Source organism: Lemur catta, chromosome X (assembly GCF_020740605.2).
Source record: "Lemur catta isolate mLemCat1 chromosome X, mLemCat1.pri, whole genome shotgun sequence".
Lineage (NCBI taxonomy): Eukaryota > Metazoa > Chordata > Mammalia > Primates > Lemuridae > Lemur > Lemur catta.
This window is the reverse complement of record NC_059155.1, coordinates 66,700,405-66,722,880: the sequence shown is the minus strand read 5'-3', so window position 1 is coordinate 66,722,880 and position 22,476 is coordinate 66,700,405. Positions and strand designations below refer to the sequence as shown.

The window sequence follows — 22,476 nt, the reverse complement described above, 5'->3', positions numbered from 1 at the left end:
TTGGAAAGCCATGTGTGATAGAATACAAAGTGAAGGTTTTATATGTAGCTTCTTAATACATATGAAAAATTCCAAGTGCATTTAAAATGTGAAATTCTCAATATTGCAAACAGTTGTAAAAATGTGATTCAGTAAGAATAGAGACTTTCTTGGCTTTCTGTAGCATACCACGTAGTTCAGAACTCGTATCCCTCTTCCCATTCCCTCCTTCCAATAGACTGAGCGTCAGTCCCTTAGACCAGCATAAAGGAAACCATTTTATCTTTTACATATGTGGCTTCTAACTCCATAGGTTAATAGGCAAAGCCACATGTCTTGGTTAAAAGACATTTAATAAGTATTAGGTCAACAGGTGAGCAGGAACTAATTGATTTCGTTTTGTCGGAGAGAATTGATACAAAGTGGTTTATGTTGACCTATGTTGTAAATTAGAGACTCTTTTTTGTGCCTTCTGGAAAGAGTCTTAAAACCAAATTATTTCAAAATATGTGCTTCATAAAAGTGTGAAGCATATCTTTTTTTTAAAAAAAAGTTTCTTTAGTCGAAAATGAAATATTATCTCGTGGGGAAGGAACAGAATGCTGGTGGGGTGAAGGGGTCCTTTCTGGAAGCTAAACAGTTGGGCCTACTTAGTACACTGTACCATTCATGGATGTCTGGAAATCTACTTTGTTGGTTTTTTAGAAAATGTAAAAATAGCAACAAAAGCAAATCATATGACTCCCTGCTACAAGGCCAACTTAAACAGACATAGGCCTTCTGTTTGCTAGGAAGTTTTACACTCAGTTCCTCCTGGCTTTTTAGGATGGCCTCGTGGTGGGCTTTAAATTTCCCCATGGAATGTTTTCAAGTTCATGTATCAAAACTGGTTGTCTCTGTGGTCACATTCTTCATTTATCATGCATTCCTTCTCTTTAGCTTGCTGGAGTTTTGTGAAGGGCGATTGTCTCTGCTGAATATTCCTCTGCTCATTCTTGCATGTTTCTAGTGGAGCTGCAAAGTGTGGGTGCTAGAATTTGCTGTGCTGTATTAAAAGTAGCAAATAGATCATTTCTACACTTTAGGAGCATAATTGTTATTTGTTTGGCTGTGACATTTATCAAACATAGCAAGTAATTTCTTTGTTCTCTAGAGATGGTGTCCGTATGAAGTGAGTAACCTTTTAAATGTTGCGATAAGATGTTTAGAGGAAAAAGTCGAGTATTTAAGAAAATTATTTGGGGAGTGGGCACTGCACTTCATCAATACTTTTGAATAAAAGTACTGTATTATTTGAAGATTGCCAGAACCTTGTTAGGAAATGCACTGCAGCTACCAAGGAGGGTCCTGTCCCCAGCGTTTCAACCTTTGTGGGACAGTAGGGGCTTTTCAGAAAACCACCTTTTGGGCTGCATTGGAACATTTAAAAATCAGAGATGAGTTTTGAAGTTGACCTGGGTGGGCTCGGACAGGCACTGCCTGTTCTTTTCCCATTATCACGGTGGTTCTCAACACGGGGAGCAGGGACTTTACCCCCAGGAGACTTCTGACAGTGTCTGGAGACATGTTTAGTTATCACAGCTCTGAGGCAGGTGCTCCTGGCATCTAGCGGGCAGAGGCCAGGGGGGCCGCTAGACATCCTTGGTGCACAGGACGGCCCCACAGCATGTCACTAGAGCCGAGGTTGAGAAACCTTCCTCTGGGGCTTCTTCCCGTCTTACTCCTGAATCCTCACTGTGCATGAACAACAGGGGCCTACGTGAGCAGGTTGCCTGCTAACTCACAGGGGTCAGCTCGCTCCACTGAGTCCTCCTTGCTCATCTGTTCCAGCCACTTTGGCCTCCTTGGTGTTTCTCAGATATACTGAGTGTGCCTCCACCAGCCGGCTCCACTGCACCCCGCTGGGCCTCAGACCTGCCAGGCAAATGCCTGACTCAGTGCCTGCAGTCAGCAGGATAATGGCCCCTCAAAGGTGTCCACGTCGTGATCTCCTGAACCTGTGAAAGTGTTGCCTCCCATGGCAGAGGGAACTTTGCAGATGGGATGGTGTTAAGGATCCAGAGATGGGGAGAGGATCCTGAATGACCCAGGCGGGCCCAGTATCATCACAAGGGTCCTTATAGGAGAGAGGCAGGAGGGCCAGCAGCAGAGAGAGATAGACATATGAGGACGGAAGCAGGGGGCAGCCCCTGGGAGCTGGGAGAGGCAAAGAAACAGATTCTCTCCTGGAGTCTCCAGAAGGAAGCAGTCCTTCAGGCCCGTTGTTGACTTCTGACCTCCAGAAATGTAAGAGGATACTGGGTGTTGCTTTCAGCCATTGAGTTTGTGGTAGTTTGTTGGCAGCACCAAGAGCAAAGCCATGCAGTGCCCTTGGCCAAACTGCCTCCTCTGTGTGGAATGGAGTGCTTTTCCCCAGATTGTCACGTGGCCTCTGCTCTCCTTTTGATCACCTTGTTAGAGAGATTTCCTTGATCATCCTGAATAAAACCATACCACCCTGTCCTCACCCCGTCACCGTGATACCCTGATTGGTCAAGCAAATGTTACTACCTAGCTGGTATTTGCTTTCTTACTGTCTGTCTTTCCCTGTGAAAATGTAAATAAACCCCACGACTGCAGGGATTATAAGTCATTGCTATAATCCCAGTAGCTACATAGTCAGTGAACATTTATTGAATGAATAAGTGAGAGTCCCATTTGGTCACATTTGCTCTTTAGCCTTTGCCCCCGGGAGTGGGTGAATCAGAGGCATCCCAGGGCCTGGGTCAACTCCAGGCTCCCGGCTCTGCTCCTGGCTCCCATCCCCAGGACCCCCATGCGGGTATAAGCCTTGGAGTGGCTCATTCTTTCTGGGCCTTCATGGATATTCCAAAAGGCTAGTGGTCTTTGAACTCTCTGTAATAAATTCTCTTCTTGGGGGTTAGAGAAAATGGCATTGGAGCTGGGGCCCGAAGGAGTGCTGGGATTCCAGCTGCCCATCCACTGGGGAAGGACTTTCTCAAGTAAGAGGGAAGTTGGGTCTGGTGGGGGTGGGTCGTCAGTCCGCAGCAGTTGGACTGGCCCGGAATTGCAGAACACAGGCAAGCCAGGGGGTGGAATGGAGGCTGCCACGAGCAGGGAGGCAGGACACATTATGAGGGCCATGAGTGCCTTGGAAAGGAGTTGGAATTGCCGGGCACACTAGGTCTTTTGAGTTGGGAATGTTAAGTGGGAGCCATTCAAATGATGGTACGTCCAGGAGGGCAATTGGAGGTACCAATATAGGAATCTTCAGCACATAAATGACATCACTTAATGGCTGAGCTCACCCTGGGAGAGAGAATGCACGGAGAAATGAAGGGACTCCAGGACTGAGCCATGAGAAAGGCCAAGAAAAGGCCTAGTGCGGATGAGACTGGCCAGAGGGGTGCAGTAAGAAGTCCAAGAAAGGATGGCTGGGGTGGGAGGACAAAAAGAAGAGGAAGCAAACCTTAGGAAACACTTATCTCCAAGGGCCTGGCAGCAGAGGAGAGGAGCTGCAAAGGAACAGGAGAACAGCTGGAGAAGCTCAGCCAGACACCAGGCAGGCCTGTGCTTCCCGAGCACCAGCCCGAGACGTCCCAGGTCCACGGAGCACTTGGAAGGGGACAGTGTGGCAGATTTGCATAACGCTGACTTGCTTTTATCCATTTAAAGAACTCTGATGTATTTTTTCTGTTAAAACATCTTTCTCTTATGAAATGATGGTCGTTGATGTGAGTTGGGTTTTGTCAAAGTCTTTACTTGGCAAAATAAAAAATTGGCAGTCCTAAATTAGTCCCTGCTGCACCCCCTTTCTTAAATTATACTGGCCTGTGGGAAGTGTGACAGAGATGGTGCTCTGCCTGGGATTAAAGAGGAATGGCCCCACAGAGAGTTTCTGAGGTTCACGCTAGGATTAGGGGTCATTTAGAAGGTAGAGCTTGATTTTGACAGTGAATTTGGTGCTTTTAGTGGACTTAAAGCTGCTCAAAACACCCTGAAGTGCTCTTATCAGTGGAGTCCTTAGTGGTGATCACAGTTCACTAAGTCATTGATTGAAGCCTCCTCTGGGTTCTGGTCCCCTGATGTGGGGGCAGTGCATGTCTCCAGTCCCCTTGGAATAATTATATTCTGCCTCCAGTCATTCCAAGTTGGTTCTTAGAGTGAAGGCTTGACCAGTAAGGCAGAGCAGGGCCTGACTTGTAACTACTCAACTGTGGGTCATACGGTCCCCAGCACCATCAGGGCAACCTTACCTTCCCACCCCCATCTTTGTCCCATCCCTGTAGACAGGTTGAAAGTTAGGGAGGGTTAATGTCATTGTGTCTCACCCAGCATCAGATCAGGGATTTTATTACAATTGCTTTTTTCTGAGTGTTTTGTTGGGTTGCCTCTGAATGAGGCACACAATTAGAACAACATAGGCTTGGGAAGAGAGCAGCAAGCAGTTCTCCAGCAAGAACTAAATCTAGAACAGACATTAACATTCTAGGACCTGTGTGACGAGCACCACAGCCAGATCATGACGGCTTTGAGGTCCTGTCCGTGGAGTCTTCACTCGGCCCCCTTGATCAGGCTGGAACTCTGGTCCCTGATACCCCCGTGAGCATCACTGGAGAAGCAGTGTCCCACGTATAGGAAAGCATCATGTACCCCGTCCACCCCACAAAGCATGAAAAAGAATGCATTGCTTTCTGTAGCAGCATTAACAAAGAATAATGTGTCTTTCCCTGCTCTTTCACTCCAAGGCTAAGGACATAATGTGTCCTTTTCTTTTGCCCAGGTGGACTTCTATTATTTTAGCGCCACAATTCAGTGTTTGGTCTTTAACGAAAAGACCTCCTCACTGCCTCCTCACTCTTGGATGTCAGCCTCCCGGCTCTCATATCTGAAATCATTTCACCCTGCAAAGTCTAGCTTCCTTACTGTATTATTCAGGGTTCTCCAGAGACACAACCAGTAGGAATGCGGGGAGGGGCTGGGAAGGAAGGGAGAGAGATTGGTTTATTATAGGAATTGGCTCATGTGATTATGGAGGCCTGGAAGTCCCACCATCTATGAGCTAGAGACCCAGGAAAGCTGGTGGTGTAATTTAGTCCAAGTCGGAAGGCCTGAGAACCTGGGGGTGGGTGGTGCTGGTGCAAGTCCTGGAGTCCGAAGGCCTGAGAACCAGGAGCTCCAAAGTCTGAAGGCAGGAGAAGGTGGATGTCCCAGCTTAAGAACAGAAAGAGAATTTACCCTTTCTCCACCTTTTTGTTCTGTGAAGCCCCTCAATGGATTGGATGGTGCCCACCCCCGCTGGGGAGGGCATATCTTCTTTACTCAGTCTACTGATTCAAATGCTAAGCTCTTCCAGAAACACCCTCACAGACACAGCTAGAAATCATGTTTTACCAGCTATCCTGGGTATCCTTTAGCTCAGGCAAGTTGACACATAAAGTGAATCATCTTGCCTGTCCTCTGCATAACATGCTGTGCTTTGCCACTTCTACATGGTGGAGAAGTCTATGCCTTTATGCATTTTGGAGAAGTCTTTCCTTGTAGATCTATATTTGAGATTGCTTTTAAGATGCGGGAAATTATCAAAATACAGAGTTCTGGACAATGAGGGATTTCATATGCATTCAGATTTAAAGGAAGTTTATGGATGTAGAACTCATAATTCCAAGTGGTGGTGTGATTTCTAGAGAACTCTCTGACCGAACTACCACTATCATGGTGGCTGGTTTTGTGTTTTCAATTCTGGGTCACATGAAATGTACCAAAAGGGGCTGCTTCTGCCTTTCCCTTCAGGAGCATCTCTTCAGATTCCCAAGGTGGACCTTATGATAGGAATATTTTCACATTACTTGTTTAAAAATTTTAGAATTTCTTAAAGTGAAGTTGAAAGAGCAAGCCTTTTTGAAGCAATCTCAATGACGCAGATGGCTCCTTATTTTTAACCCAAGAGCACTTGTTCCAGAACTGTGCACAAACTGTAGCTGTTACCATAGAAACACTCAGTCTAGATAGGAACAAAACATTCGGTCCATCCAGTTTCTCTGCATCTTGGTTTTTGTTGCCAGGATCAGTCCTGCTGTTCATCAGTTGTCAGGAATCGGTGTAGTGTTATGATGGCAGTTGAATTTGATCAGTCACATGGATTTTACCTCCATTTCTCCAGTGACCTTGGATCTGGGTTTTGGGGGGTGAGGCACAGCAATGAGGAACAAGGAAAAGCATCTTTGCCATTGTAAGTTCATCTTCCCCATTTGGGTCCAGATGAGGAAGCCTGTGGACTTTCTGCTTTTTATTTAAAGAAGTTGCCTTCTAGCCAGGTGCTGTGGCACATACCTATAGTCCCAGCTACTCGAGAGGCTGAGGCAGGAGATCCCAGGAGTTTGAGACCAGCCTGGGTAACATAGCGAATCCCCATCTCAAAAACAAACAACCACACCCCCACAACAAAGAAGTTGCTCTCTGAAGATCTGTACATTCCAAGGGGAGAAGATGTTAGGGCAGGGAAGCTGAGGATGTGGTAGGATATTGGTGTATTAGTAGAGCCTTCTTACACCATGTAGTCTAGAGTCAGACTTAAATTTCCTAAATAAAGAGTTGAGTGGATGCTGGTTTATCAATGTTTAATCAGCTAAAATGATTCCATTGTCCATCTGACTTAGATCTCAGCTGCCATTTTTATTTATTTATTTTTATTTGTATATATTTATTAGGTACAAGTGCAGTTTTGCTACATTGATATATTTCATTGTGGTGAAGTAGGGTGCTTTTTATTTAAATGGATATTTATGAAAAGAAAGCTAAGAGAAAATGTAAGAAGTATCAAACTTGTAGCTGTAATTGAAATCTGAAGGCACCAGGCTCTAAGCTGGCACCATGTCCTGGAATATGGCATTGGGATGTGTTCCAACTCGTCACCATCAGGTGGGACTGTGGGTTGCTTGCAGTTCTGTTTGCTCGTCCAGAAAGTAGCAGGATTTTAGGAACATGAGAAATTACATACAGCAGAGTACAGATTTTGTATAAATTCAAATAATTGGAGCTTATTCTTGTTATGGCTCAGAAATTATTATTGAATGCATATTTTTCCTAGAAAAAATGCAAATCATATTTAAAATTTCCATGTGGTTGTGAGGACCTGAGTAGTTTCTGCAGCATAAATGCAGGTTTCCATTTATGGTTTAATGGTGCCTGCATTGTAACAGAAAAGGTGTTTGGGCAAAAATTACAAGGGAAAAATGATTCCTATTTTACATCTATCTACATTAGACCTGCTCAGGGACTAGAATTTGGAAATCACATAATAAATATGAAACCTGCATGCTTGATTGAGCATTTGCTTTCATTTCTTCACTATCAGGGCACAGGGACATATATTTTAAAGCTTTAAAAGCCATTTGTGAGAGATTATGTATAGGCCTAAAATGTATTACCTATCAGAAACAAGAATCACTAAAGACTATAGCTGACTTGTAGAAGGAAAAAAAAAAACACCTCTGATTTTAAGTTGCTCTCAATTCTCTTTATAAATAACCTTGGGAATTTTTTTTTTTCTTTGCAAATTGTAATCATGACCTTGCTTTGCTTCCATGTACTTAATTTCACTGAAATGATACTTCAAAGAAAAGCTTTTCTGGAAATTGTTTTTCCTTTAAAACCCAGAATTGGAATGATGGCACTCACAGGAGCGGGGTTCCAACCAGCAGATCAGCTGCTTGGCAGGGATATAGAAGAAGGTGCATTGAAGCTCAGTACATCTGTATTTAGCCTCAGGCAGGAAGTCTGTTTCTTCAAGTAAACCTAACATTCTAAAGATACTCCCTGCAGATGGCTTGTTTCCGGCTCACAGCACGGTAGACATGGCATAGTGTTTTAAAGCCTTGTCTATCCCATGGGGATGTAGGAGCAATCCATTGTTGAAGGAATCCTTCCAGTGCTTTTGGCTTCCAGTACAGACAGACAGATGTGCCTCTCTCAACCTAGCTGAGTCAAGCCCCAAATGTCTATATCCAGAGTGTGGAGACACTTTGCAGTATATGCCAGTAATCTTCTAGGTTCACATATAGCTCTAAAATGAACATGCAATCGTTTGCATTGTTGTGAAATTTTATTAAAAAAGCATGATTCTTAAGCACAGAAATGTTTGTCTAGTTCAGCACAGCTCAAACAACATTTCCAGATGGGTTGCAAGAAGTCAGCCTCATCCAGATTTTGCTTCTGCTGGAGAGGTTGTCCCTTGCCATATGTCCTTGTGTAGTTTTCCTGCCAGCCATGGAAAGTTACAGTACATGGTTTAATTTTGGCTGCTGTTCCGTTTATTTATGCCCGCAGTGGGCAGGCCTTCTGAAACTTGCCCTGTGCCTTTCCCTCCTATAATTCATTTTTTTCCCTCATTCTTTCTTTCTGATAGTGCATATTACTTGAGATTTTCCTGGAAAGGTTGTGATTATCTGGAATTGGATCTTCTGCCGCCCTCAGCAACTCAAATCATCGTAGACTAGCAGCTAACCTAGAGCTGGCAGACTCAAATGGAATCTTGTTCTCCTCACATTTAAACCTCAGAAAACTCAAAAGGAGTGCTTTTAAAAATATGTCTGTTTGTATTAAAAGTATAATAATTAGTATAAGTACAAAATGATCTGGCTAACTTTAGCTAGGGTCAGATCGACTTTCCTTTGGATCAGATAAATTGAAATTTAAAAAAGTATGCAGACACAGAAGATTTGCTGATTGTTCTCCAAGTCTTTTATAGTCATTCTTCACTTTTAACTTGTCTTGGTCTACAGTAAAATGTTCCAGAAATTTCACTGGGTATAATATCTGATTTGGCACTAACTTATTTATGGGTCTGCTTGGAGTATATTTTCCTTGGGCTTCAGTTATATGACTGCCATAAATTTTAATTACACTAATTAGACATAGGTGGACGCCTAAGCCCAGTTGGATTCCTAACCCTGTTCAGCTGCCTGTGTCATTAGTTTTTTCAGTGACATGGTTTGGCACCGCTTTCCAACACATTTCCCGGAAATTAGTTTTAAGTTAGAAAAGAACTTGTCTAATAAGGCTACTGACATTCAACTAGTTTCTTTATGTTCTTGGAGAATGGGACTTGAGTAAAATGCATACATTTAAACTATAACTTATATACCCTTTTCTTTTCATTACTCTGGGTTTTCAGATTGATTCGATAACCTGGAGAAGGAGTTGTGCCCAGTCTTCCAGCCAGGCTGATAAATCCCTGTGCTCATGTCTAGTTCAGGTGGAACCACCTGACTTGGTGCAGGGCTGGGCATCGGGTTTTAACGTGTGCCAGCGGTAGTCAACTGGGGGTATCCACGTGGAGCATGTTGAGAAGGATTCTGAGGAGCCGGCAGGCAGGAAGCCAGCCTTCATTAGTGCCATGCACTTGGGAACAGGAGAGGGAGTCTCAGGAGCACTCTGGCCCTGCAGCTGCCATGCCTGTTGTAGTGAAGAGCATCATATTGGTGCCCAGTGCAAACCCTTAAGAACTCTGAGGCCAGTTAGCAACCACCAGGCCAGGCAGCTTTGTCTGAGCGCAGTGGGTGTCCAGTATGAGCCAGCATCGGAAGCACCTAGCACCTGGAGGGCTTGTCACAACCCAGATTGCTGGACCCTACCCTCAGAGTGTTGGATTCAGCAGGTCTAGGGTGGGACCTGAGACTTGCATTTGTAACAAGCTCCCAGGGTTTACTGAGACTGCTGGTCTGGGGACCCCACTGAGGACTGCTCCCTTAGGGGCTACAGGGATATGTGTGCCTGATGCTTCCCTGTTCTCACAGCTCTCTGTGATCTCAGACAAGTCTTTGGATTTTGTTTTTGGGCCTGTGTTCCAAAGTGTGTCCTACACATTGTTGGGTTCAGGTCAAGTCTGGCATTCCTAGTTTCTGCCTGGAAACAGATATCCCGCATCTTTAACCTACGTACAGGGCTAAAAACATTCTACTCCTATTTTTAAAGGACACTTTAAAAATATAAGCCACATCTGTTTCACTTAATCTGCATTCAGCAACACTTCAGGACACAAAAAGTGAGCAGTCTGTTTGCCAGGCAAGCACAGGGAAATTTTGGGGTGTGGAAACTGACAAGAGTCTCTGTTTTTCCACCTTGAGGATTGTTGTGCTGATACATTTGGTGAGGTTGACTGGTTTGCATCCGCCTGGGATATCTAACACCAACATCCACGCTCAGGGGGCTGCCTCTCATCCTCATATGTTCACAGGAGTCACTGTTCAGTCACTCAGCTTTTGTTGAGTGCCCGCTCTCTGCAGGGCATCCTGCATTGATGCACGGGCCAGGGTCTCTGGTGCAGGAAGGAGCCATGGAGCATTGGGTTTCGGAGGCTTTCCCTTCAGAAGCCCAGTTGCTGGATGTGTTTGTCTCTTGCTATTTTCTCAAGGCTGCTGTCAGCGGTTAGGCACAGCTCAGGAGGCAGAAAGCCGACAGAATCTCTGAGGGCCGGGCACAGTGTTTAGCACGGATGGGAGTGGGCTGGGTGGGGGAAAGAGCCGGCTCCTCCTGCTCCGGGACAGTGTGGTGGGAAACCAGGACTGAGCAGCACAGGGCATGGGTGCGCTGAGGGCCGCTAGGCTTTTTGTCAGTTCTTTGAAACAGGCGTGATGTGGTTATCATCACCTTGAATCTCAGGCTGAGGGAGGTTCGCAAAGGACTCATGTACCACTTTTATGACCCATCATCATCCCCAAATCCTTTTAAGTTTAAGGTTCACTTGGTGCAGCCACTTCACTATTCAGCAGAGTGAGTTTACAGAATCAGAGTGGCGGTGCGGAGAGCGTGTGAGGACGGCTTTTTCAGTCCGTTGATTTTCCTGTCTCTCTGTCTCCTGCAGAGTTTCGAACATCCAGCAGCAGCTGGCCCAGCTCGAAAACGAGTCCTGGCCCGGCATGGCCGAGGCCGACCGGGACCGGCTGCAGCTCATCAAGGAGAAGGAGGCCCTGCTGCAGGAGCTGCAGCTCATCGTCCAGCAGCGGCGGCCGGCGGAGGACGTGGCGCGGCTGGAGCAGGAGCGCAGGCGGCTGGAGGAGGAGCTGCAGCGGGCGCGGGCCACCTCCGCGCAGGGCGCCACCGAGAGGTGGGTGGGCTGGCTCGCCGGATGGGCCAAGTGGGGCCTGCGGAGGGTCTAGATTATTACCCAGCGCAGCCACTGCCCGGGGCAGCCCCTTGCCAAGTAGAGGCTGGGTGGGAGGCTGGAGCACTGCCCCCCACATACCCACCCCCGGGGGCCAGCTGCTCCCCGGGCGAGGCTCCTGGTGACTGCTCCGAAGTGAGAGGTGATGGAAAAGGAGGAAGGAGCAGGGAAGACCGGTGACCCCGGCCTGCGGCCCACCCTTGGCAGTGCAGGTATTGGGTGTTTTGCCCTGAGCAGGCTGGGCCTGCCCGCAGAAGGTGGGGAGGCAGGCGGCGCTGCAGCTCTGCAACTGGGGCTCTGCTGCCTGGGGGACAAGTCCCTGTTGCTGCCATGGCAGCGCTGGGGATGCCTACCTACTGCTTTCATCTCCGACTTTGATTGCTAGTCAGGAAAGCCTGCTCTTTCCTCTGCAGCAGGAAGTCTGCAGCCAGGTGTGGGTCTTTTTCCTTGGTCTTGAGGCTCTTTCACTGCTCAGGGCATTCGATGCCAGCCTGGTGTCTTTTGTATTCTTCAGCACTGAGTCGTTCAGCCATGTCTTCTCGTTTCCATTTGCCGAGCGTGATCCAGATTGTATCAAAGGCTGGATCTGCTGTCCACACTTAACAGCTGATGGAAGGTTATCTGTGGATAGCTGCCAGGCTTGGGAGACCCCCATGTGTTAGTGCACTGGCTCCCTCAAGCTCAGTGTGTTAACCTGATCCTAAGCTGGCTGTGGGTGAGCATTCTCTACATACAGTGTAAGGGACACCTGAATGATGTCATCTATTCCTAGAACTAGTATTTCGTCACATCTTATGACTGTTCTCTGTATCTGTTGGGCATTCTTTATGCTTGGATATTCATTGGTTGTCTTTGTTTTGGGGTGTTTTTTTGAGACAGGGTCTCACTGTGTCACCCAGGCTAGAGTATGCATAGTGTCATCATAGCTCACTCACAGCAACCTCAAACTCCTGGGCTCAAGCGATCCTCCTGCCTCAGCCTCCCAAGTAGCTGGGAGTAGAAGCACGTGCCATCATGGCTGGCAAATTTTTCTATTAATATTTTTTTTGAGATGGGGTCTTACTCTTGCTCAGGCTGGTCTTGAACTCTTAGCCTTAAGCCGTCCTCCTGCCTCGCCCTCCCAGAGTGCTAGGATTAACAGGAGTGAGCCACTGCACCTGGCTTCATTGGTCATCTTTATGGTAGACGAGTATGGCTTGGCATGAAGGGCTCTCAGCAGCCTTGGTGGGAGGATGCCATGGTGTTCAGAGAGGAGTGAATTTGATTTTGCCTGAGATGACGGCATGCCCTGTCCTCTGAACTAAAAGTTGATTCTGAGTCTGGAAAGGGATTATACAATTAAAGTTTTCTTCTGTGCTCTTGTGCATTTGTATTTTTTTTAGTTAAACATTACCTTCTGTTTTGCCCTTGATGTTCTCTTGTGTATGTTCTGCATAGGAGGGCCTGGGAGTTCTGTTGGTTCTCAGTTAAGGGGGTGGATTTCATCCAACAAATGCCACCTGCTCCTCAGGACCCCATACCCACGCTCTGTGACTGTGGCTGCCCAACATGCTTGAGTACTGTGATCCCAGGGGACAAATCCGCAGACTCCACAGAGCCAGGGTTACCCTGATATCTGCGTTCAAGGGCTGGGACAACAAAGCTGGATCAGCTATGACCCAGATGGGGTCTCTTATGGGACCAGCCCAGGTGCTAAGTCCTGGCACTCAGCCCTCAACTGGACCAAATTGACCCAGGTGTGTTTCCTGAATCTGCCACTAAATGACCTTGGCCAAGGAGGAGCATACACATATGCTAAGCACTTTCATGCCGAGTATAACACCTGCTCCTGTGAGCGTCTCTGTGACCTCCACTGCATTGCAAGGAGGTGGGGCTCCTGCAGCTCTTGACTTCCTGGGCCAGGTGGATGCAGGGTCCATTTCTCCATGTCACCTCCCTTCATCTGAGGTGTGCTTGAAGATTGGAAGCATGGGACCACATGGTAGGAGGCTTCCTCTGGCACAGGCTGGGGGCATTAGAAGGAGATCCAGTGTGAGCCGGGCAGGAAGGGACCGAATGTAGAATGACATCAAAGAAAACCAAAGGCCTTAAAGGATGTTACCATACATCCTTGTGGTTTTAATATCCAACCATAGGGCTGGGCACAGTGGCTCACGCCTGTAATCCTAGCACTCTGGGAGGCCGAGGCGGGCGGATTGTTTGAGCTCAGGAGTTCGAGACCAGCCTGAGCAAGAGCGAGACTCCATCTCTACTAAAAATAGAAAGAAATTAGCCAAACAACTAAAATACATACAAAAAAATTAGCCGGGCATGGTGGCGCATACCTGGAGTCCCAGCTACTCGGGAGGCTGAGGCAGGAGGATCACTTGAGCCCAGGAGTTTGAGGTTGCTGTGAGCTAGGCTGATGCCACGGCACTCACTCTAGCCTGGGCAACAAAGTGAGACTCTGTCTCAAAAAAAAAAAAAAAAAAAAAAAGAAAAGAAAGAAAGAAAGAAAAAGTAGAAGGGAGGAAAAAAATTATTTCCAACCCCATGACCTAGAGACAGCCACAATTGCTATTTTATTTGCTTCTAATATTTTAATTCTATAGATTTTAGAATTCCATTTATCTTTGCCTAGAAGGGGCCCTAGGATGAGGGAATCTGGTTTGTTCCAAGGAATTCCTACGTGCTCTGCATTTGAACCCGTCTTCTAGGCTAGTCATCTGTTCTTCCACGCCACCCAGCCTCCTACCCATCCACGCACCCGTCCACCTGTCCATCTGTCTGCCATGGTTCACCCACCCGCCCACTGCCCGGTGCGCCGGTGGATCGAGCTTCCACAGTGTGGCAGGCACTGCTCAGGGTGCCCGGGGTGTATTTTTCAAATAGGACACAGTTTGTTATCTTGGGACGTAGGACCGAGGTGCTTTTAGAATTGACAGTCATGCCAACCTAAATCAGTTGTGGGGAATTTATAGTTGAATGTCTTGTTATGAAAATGTACTCCCTATCTTTCAAATCCACTAATTGGCTGTTTTCTTTCCTACAGGATTCTACTTCAGGAAAAAAGAAATTGTCTGCTTATGCAGCTAGAAGAGGCCACCCGCTTAACATCCTATCTCCAGTCCCAGTTAAAAAGGTGGGTTCTTTTAAAAGAGAAAACTGTACTTAATTATCGTGTTGCAGTGCCACGTGCATGAATGGCAGAGTTCTTTCTGGCTTGGATTTTCTCCTCCTGGAATGTGGAAGCTCAAGTGGTGGTAAACGCAGAATGGAAAAGTGTACACAGATTTTTAAGATGCTGATGTGAGACTCGGGGAACGTGAGGAGCACCCACTTTGGCTTCGGGATAAGTAACCAGTGTGAAGTCAGATTTATGCAAGGATTGCATAATCTAATTGATAGCTTCGGGAGGGTGCATATAGACACTGCACATTTTTATTTTGGGTTTTTTTTTAAAGGACATGAATATTTTTAAGATCAGTAAGATCTGGCTGTTCCTGAATAGCTCCATGTTCAAGTGCTCACTGCGGTGGGAAGCACAGCGTCAGGGCTTTATCTGTGGCATTTTCTCAGTTATTCCTCCCACCGGTGTGGGTGGGGCAGGGGGGGCAGGGGGGAGGGGGGACCTGTTACCCTGTTACCACCCCAGTCCCCGGGGCATGGGGGGCTCAGGCTGAATAACTTGAGCAAGTGTGTCCCGTGTGCCCAGCTAGCGTGCGTTTGACCTGGGACTCGAGCTCAGGCGCCAGTCTATCTGCCGCCCTCTGCCCTGGCCCGTCACTCACGTCACTCACAGGCGGCAGAGCCGTCCCGCCGCCCACGTGCAGGCCGTGTCTCTGAGACCGTGGCGCTCTGTCGTTTCAGCCTGTCCGCCAGCACCCTGACCGTGTCCTCGGGGAGCAGCCGTGGGTCCCTGGCCTCCAGCCGAGGCTCGCTCGCCTCCAGCCGCGGGTCGCTCAGCTCCGTCAGCTTCACCGACATCTACGGCCTCCCGCAGTACGAGAAGGCCGACGCCGAGTGCGGCCAGCTCCTGCGCTTCGACCTCGTCCCCTTCGACTGCCTGGGACGGGATGCCCCCTCCTCCGACCCCCCGGGCCACCCGGGCTTCCACAGGCAGAGGCGGTCCCTGGACACGCCCCAGTCCCTGGCGTCGCTGTCCTCCCGCTCCTCCCTATCCTCTCTGTCGCCCCCGAGCTCGCCCTTGGACACGCCCTTCCTCCCGGCCTCGCGGGACTCGCCTCTGGCACAGCTGGCGGATGGTTTTGAGGTGCCAGGCCTGGGTGCCCTGGACAGACTGCGGGCTCAGGCCTCCGCTTTGGGGGATGAAGATTCGCAGGCCACCGTGTCCCTTCAGCCACACGGATTCCCTGGGGACGGGGAAGGACTGCACGAGCGAGGACCCCAATTGGCCGGGGCTCCCATGGGTGGAAGTAAGTGTTAATAGGTCCTCCTGGGAAGGCACGTTTCAATCCAGGGAAGAAGAAATCGTGGGCAACCACGTTGAGGCTGGCTGGCTTTTCAAGCGCACAGTGAGCTTTAAATTTAGGAATATTTGATAGGATTAGGAAAAGGGAATACACCTGCTCTAGTCTTTCCAACCTGTGCTGGGGAAAGACAATTGAAATTGGCAAAGTGGTCTTTTCTGGGTGTTTGGCTAGTTTTTAGAATGTACTTAATTGTTGAATACCATGGTAAGACCCACACAGTCTTCCACATTCAGAGGCTGATGAAGATGTATTAGGGCCTTATCGAACTCTGCAGGCTGTGTGCCAACATGGAATATTCTGTGTGTGCCTGCCTACGACGAGCACTGGACTGGTGTCTGGTTGAAGCCCAGGAGAAATCTCTTATTTCATTTGTCCCTTTGACTTCATCTCTTAATTTTTTTGTTCTCAGAATTTTTTTTTTTAATTTTTGAGGCAGGGTCTTGCTCTGTCACCCAGGCTGGAGTGCAGTGCCATTATCATAGCTCACTGCAACCTCAAACTCCTAGGCTCAAGCGATCTTTCCTGCCTCAGCCTCCCAAGTAGCTGGGACTACAGGTGCATGCCAGCATGCCTGGCTAATTTTTCTAGTTTTTTGTAGAGACAGGTCTTGCTATGTTGCCCAGGCTGGTCTCAAACTCCTGACCTCAAGTGATCCTCCTGCCTCAGCCTCACAAAGTACTGGGATTATAGTTGTGAGCCATTGTGCCCAGCCCCTCATAGTTTTTAAAGATGTCATTCTTTCAAATGCAGAAGTGAAAGTAATTGTGTCATTTCAAGAGATGTGCCTGTAAGCACTGGTCATGTCTATCAGATCGATTTCTCTGGGAGTCTGCAAATCGAGGAACATGTGGCTACACGGAGCTTCATCTGGTTGGTGTTAATTCAGCTCCTCCTTGGTGCCAGAGTCTTCCAGCTTATAGCCACTTAGAAAACCAAACTACTGTTGGAGAGAATAGTGACCCTGTGCGCTTTTTCAAGCCAGCCCCTGGCAACTTTAACTTCCTTCAGTTTTAAAGAGGATCAAGAACAAGGTCTCCCATTCCTGAAGCTCAGCTCATTTAATCAACTTCCATTTGCACAGCAAAAATGTTTTAGGCACCCCATTTAGGCAAACACTAGATAATTTGTGTAGATCTTGGCTGATACATTGGATATCAACCAGGAGTGTTTTTGCCTCCTGCCCCAGGGTGGCGGAGGGCCCTTGGTAGTGTCTGGAGACGTTTTTGGTTGTCACAGCTGGCGGAAGAGGGGCTGCTACAGGCATCTAGCGAGCAGGGGCGAGGGATGCTGCCGAGCATTCTGCCGTGCACAGGACAGCCCCACAACAAAGAATGATCTGGCCCAAAATGTCAGTGGTACTAAGGCTGAGAAACCCTAGTAACATACTCCTGAGTGTATGGTGTATGCAGCAAAGGGTAGAAATCAAACTGGAATACAAAACCAGTGTGGTGTAGTGGAAGCAGCTTCAGACTAGCAGCTTAGAGGCCAAGATTCTGTCCCCTGCCCTGTCAGCTGCTGGCTGTGCATATCCTTGGACTTGGCCAAGTCTCACACTTCCCTGCCCTTAAACGAGGTGATCATTTTGCTGGTCTCTTCCATTCGCCACCATTCTGCTACCCATGAGATAGATCGATTAATAGATTGAGAGATACACTGATTGGTAGATTGAGAGACAGGCTCATTGATCTATGATTGATCTATCTGTGAAATAGTAGTCTGTTAGCACTTACGGAGGCCATTATGTTCTGGGGCTGCCCCATGGCTTTATGGCATCTCTATTATTTTAGTGTCTTTTCCTCTGTGTTTGCAAGCACACTTTGGTATCCCCATATACATTGTTTCTGTAATTCTCATGTACAGGTAACCTTCGTTGGCTTTGTTCTTTATAATCATAGGGCCATTGCTCCATGTTCATTCCTTTCATTCAAAAAAGAAAATACGTACTAAGGACTGAACTGCATATCTGTCATTGCTTAAGCTTACTTTTCTCTTAGTCTCCCTCCTCTCCCCATCACCGACTTCTTTTTAAAGGATGAGATTTAAGAATATTAGTCTGGGCCAGGCGTGGTGGCTCACTCCTGTAATCCTAGCTCTCTGTGAGGCCCGGGCAGGTGGATCGTTTGAGCTCAGGAGTTCGAGACCAGCCTGAGCAAGAGCGAGATACTGTCTACTAAAAAAATAGAAAGAAATTAGCTGGACAACTAAAAATATATAGAAAAAATTAGCCGGGCATGGTGGCACATGCCTGTAGTCCCAGCTTCTCGGGAGGCTGAGGCAGGAGGATTGCTTGAGCCCAGGAGTTTAAGGTTTCTGTGAGCTAGGCTGACGGCTCGGCACCCTAGACTGGGCAACAGAGTGAGACTCTGTCTCAAAAAAAAAAAAATATTAGTCTGGTTATTCATAAAATCCAGAAAAACAGGGTGGAAGGGAGAAGAGCAGACTTAATTTCTTATCCTGATTTCTTTATCTTTCCTTCCCACTTTGTGGCAGACATCATTGGTTCAAACTTCTTAGACTAGGACATCTTTGTATCACAACGTTTAGACACTGGCACCAGTAAAGTGGATATTTGTATGACATTGGTGGTGAATTCTTGTGTGACATTCCCATCTGGTGGTGGATTTTTATATGATGCTGATGTTGAATTCTTGTGTTGCACCGCCATCTCGTGGTGTATTCTTACATGACAGTTGTGGTGATTTCTTGTCTTAGCCTGCCATCTGGTGGTCATTTCTTATTATTACATGTATGGTGATTTCTTGTCTTAGCCTGCCATCTGGTGGTAGATTTTTATATTACACGTGTGGTGAGTTCTTATTTGACACTGCCATCTGGTGGTGGATTCTTATATTACACTTGTGGTGGATTTTTTTAAAATAATACTGCTGCCTGGTGGTGGATTCCTGTGAGACACTGTTCTAAGGACACATTGACTTTTATACTTAGAAACTGAAATAATTGACCCAGTTAATGGGTCTTGTTGGGTGCTTCCAGAGGGCTGGGTTGAGTAACCAGCTTCAGCCATGGACACAGGGGGCTCCTTGCCTCTCTTGATGCTTGTGGGAACTCCTGGGCCCAGAGTCGTAGAAGCTTCATAAAGTTAGATCTTGGTACCCATCGTATTACCCTGCCCCGTCATTTATCAGTCATGTTGGAAACAGTGCAGGCTAAGCTGAGCCCCAAGCAAGTTTTAGTAAGATAAAACTCAGAATCATCCAAACCTGCAAAGCAAGCTCTCAACGATTTCTTCCATTGGGGTTTAAATCAGTCAGAGGGGCCAGAAGACAGGACAGAGATAGGCAATGTGCTGTAACCTGGAACACGATTTACATTTTTACTAGTTTTGTCTTCCTTGGATTGCAATCAGATGTGTTATGATTTTGGAAGACTTTCCCATTTTCATTTACCCATTAGTATTTGCTAATCAGAATCCATAAAAATCTTGACTTTGCTCATCTGTTTATTGATATTTTTATTATATTCATACTCTGTTAAAAACCATTGGCTTAAATTGTACAGTTTTTTCACTTTGTGCTTTTTTTTAAATCTCTTTTCATGCAGCTTGACAGAAACATTCACCGTAAGTGGCCTTAGAATTCCCTCATTCACCTTTGTTGCTCTGGCTGTGGGGACATCTTTGTGCAGTGAATCAGTGTGTTTAGGATGGCCGGAGTGTGGCCAGGGAGGATGTATCATACAGCTTCACTTTCGTGTGACTTATTAGTTGTCATTATCGTCATTACTTCAACATTAATATTCACAATGCCTGCTAAAGTTGTGTAGAACTTTAACTACTTATTGCCTCTGTGTGTTTGTTTCCAGAATGTAATGGTGTTTAGTATTGTAATATGCCGGCTTGCGGCTTTGTGCACAATGTGGTTTTTATTTTACTTTTTTCATTTTGATCAAACAGTGCTCATGTCCTTGGGTCTCAGTGTCTGTCTGTCTGTAATGATGAGTAGCTCAGAGATTTTTTTAATGAATGTTGGAAGATTTCTTTATGCCTTGCTTCCTTGCCATCTCTCCCCATACTCAATCTCATTGCCTTGAAGGCCAAGAGCAGACTCGGGGGTGTGTGGTGTGGGGTCTTCATGTGCTTCCTTCTCCCCAGGGTGCTGCTTCCTCTCGGCAGCTCTGGCTTCCGGTTGCCCTGTGAACTCGGTGCCTCAGCCTGAGCTCCATGAGGATTACTCCTTTAATTTCCCTTCTCTCTTCATTGACTTCCATTGTAAAGATGAGAGGGAAGTGTGGTCAGAATTACACCATCAGGTTGGGTTAGCTGGAGGGGCTGAGGATTGTCACCTGGGGCATTTAAAGGCATCGTGCCGAGTGTCAGGACACAGAATGGAAGGAGTGGTCGGTTTTGTTTGCTCGGGATTGAGTCAGCAGACTGGCAGGTTCCATTTGCAGTTCAGGGCCAGGGGTTTGGGGTCCCTCTGTGTGGCAGGGAGGCAGAGGAGGGCTGGACTCGGGAGTCGCGGCCTGCAATGAGAGACGGAGGAGGGAGCCCGCTTCCATCCCGGGCTGACGGGAGAGAATAGGTAACACTCCCAGGCTGCCATTGCCGACTTTTGTCTCCAGGTAACATTGTGAGACCAGTGGCCACGGTCCTGCTTTGTGCTCTGTTTGATGTGCTTGTGTTTACTCGTTGCAAATGATAACTTAGTGGAAAAGAGGGGTGGTCATCCGTGGACTCACCATTTGCTTCAGCTTGGGAACGTACAGATGTCAGGACTTGGAATTCACGGAGCTTAGGTAGCCCGAGAGAAGCGCAGCAACCACAGAGGGCCCTACGTCATTAACGGTTTCATCAGGGCGGCGCCAGCTGGGCACTTCCTGTCTCGGTCTGCATTCTAAGGAGCGTGCCCCTCTGTGAAACGCTAAGACTTCTGTGCATGCATCCACGTTTAGCACAGGACGATCACGTGCACGTTTCCATTGGTTTTGTTAAAAGGAACTTACTGCTGTGAGGTAAGGGGTAGAAACGATCGACGAAACGCTAAGAGGGGAAATCTCAGTGGTCGTCTTTGCCTCTTGACTCAAATAGATGTGAAACATGACACCGAGCTGCCCAGTGGTAGTGCATCCTCTCCCGGGAAGCGAGTTCTGGAAGCAAATCTGGCCCCGGGCACCCGGGGAGGATACTGCAGTTACTGAGATAGCCAGTCTGAGCCCTGTGTCCTCCCCTGAGGGCCATAGATCTCTGGGGACATGTTTTTGAAGGATGAGTCTGGGTCCAACTGTGTCCTCTCCTTTGAAGGTCACTAAATTTTGGTAGGGCTTATTTGGGAAATTAACTTTTTTCCCTGATTATAAAAGCAGTATTTTATTGTATAAATGTGGAAAATGCCAAGCAGCATAAAGGAGTAAGAAATGCCACTGCTCGGCAAGCACGGTGTGTGTCCCCATCTGGCGTGAGAGCCCTTCTCACGGTGCGTTCAAACAGGCTTCTCACTGTCGTCTGCGTTCTCTGTGCTCACTGAGGGGGTGGAAAGAGATTTATACATCCAGGTGTCTTTCCAGACACTTTGAAAGCTCTTAAAGAAGTAGCCAGAAATCTATTTCTTCAATTTTTCAATATTAAAAAAAAAGTCGAGCGCAGGGTGTTTATATGTATGTACACATTGTGGTATGTCACTGGAACACTTAGTGACTTAGTATGTGCTCTAACTTAGAGGCCCCTGGTCCCCTGTGCCATTATCTCCTGACCTCGGGTATGTCCCTTGTTCGCAGCAGTGACTCTGCGAGAAGACAGTGCCAAGAGGCTGGAGAGGAGAGCCCGCCGCGTCTCCGCGTGCCTGTCGGATTACTCGCTGGCCAGCGACAGCGGGGTGTTTGAACCCCTAACCAAGAGGTTAGAAGCTGATCTTGTTGTTTCCTTCCCCGGGTGCAGACTTAGCACAGTGTTACTGTCAAGTGCAAAAAAGGTCCTTACTGAAACTGTTATGTGTCGAAACTGTTTCTATATCCAGGGGTAGAATATTTTTCTGCCTCCTTTCAACTTTGGGGGGTTGGGCCTTAGAGACCTGCAAAGCAAACCCCTCTGGCTTCTACGTGGCATTTGGAGGCTGGCTGTCATGCCGCAGTTCTGCGACGACTTCTTTCTCCCTGGCCCAGAAAAAGATAGAGCTGAACAAGGTGGATCAATGTATGGGAGAAACCTGCTGTTCTGGAAAGGACATTCGTTAGACATGAACTCCCTCCCGCCCTTCTTTCCTTAGATATAGGAATCACTTTGCAACGACAAGACACTTTTTGGAATTCTGTGCTTTATTTTGATTGGGCATTTCACTTACTGCAAGCTTTTTTAAAGTTAATTCTTAAACATTTCCCTGAATATCACATGTGGTTTTGAAAGCCATATAAAGTTCTTTTCTTTTTTTTTTTTTTGTAACAGACAGGGTCTTGCTCTGTCACCCAGGCTGGAGTACAGTGGTGTCATCATAGCTCACTGCAGCCTCAAACTCCTGGGCTTAAGTGATCCTCCTGCCTCAGCCTCCCAAAGTGCTGGGACTACAGGCATGATCCACCACACCCAGCCCAAAGTCATTTTCTTAAAACAAAACAACAACATAAGAAACACCAGCTGGTAGGCAGGTATCCACTGAGGTACCCGCATGGATCCCGGGGACCTACCATGTCCTTTCAGCCACTTCATGTCTTTATTTATATTGCATTATCTCGTCTTAAGACGAGAGAGCTTCTGCATAACCTGTGGTAATCAGTTCCCTGTGGAACCGAGCCGGGTGGGTTTCCGATTGTGCTAGGAGTGAAGATGCCGAGGAGTGCGCCTGCGGAGACGCGTGCGGGAACGAAGACCCCCAGATCCACGTGGGCGTCCTGTGAGTACCACAGACCCCC

At 47.3% G+C, this 22,476-nt stretch overlaps 1 protein-coding gene across 1 annotated transcript in view; it reads left to right on the top strand.

Moving 5' to 3' along the window:
* WWC3 (WWC family member 3) overlaps nucleotides 1-22,476 on the top strand; it is a 117,649-nt gene that overhangs the window by 76,521 nt on the left and 18,652 nt on the right. Inside the window, exons 9-13 of the mRNA XM_045538429.1 lie at nucleotides 10,844-11,086; nucleotides 14,175-14,264; nucleotides 14,993-15,558; nucleotides 21,349-21,469; nucleotides 22,383-22,457. Coding sequence (XP_045394385.1) covers nucleotides 10,844-11,086; nucleotides 14,175-14,264; nucleotides 14,993-15,558; nucleotides 21,349-21,469; nucleotides 22,383-22,457 — 1,095 coding nt within the window. The remainder of the gene's footprint in view (nucleotides 1-10,843; nucleotides 11,087-14,174; nucleotides 14,265-14,992; nucleotides 15,559-21,348; nucleotides 21,470-22,382; nucleotides 22,458-22,476) is intronic.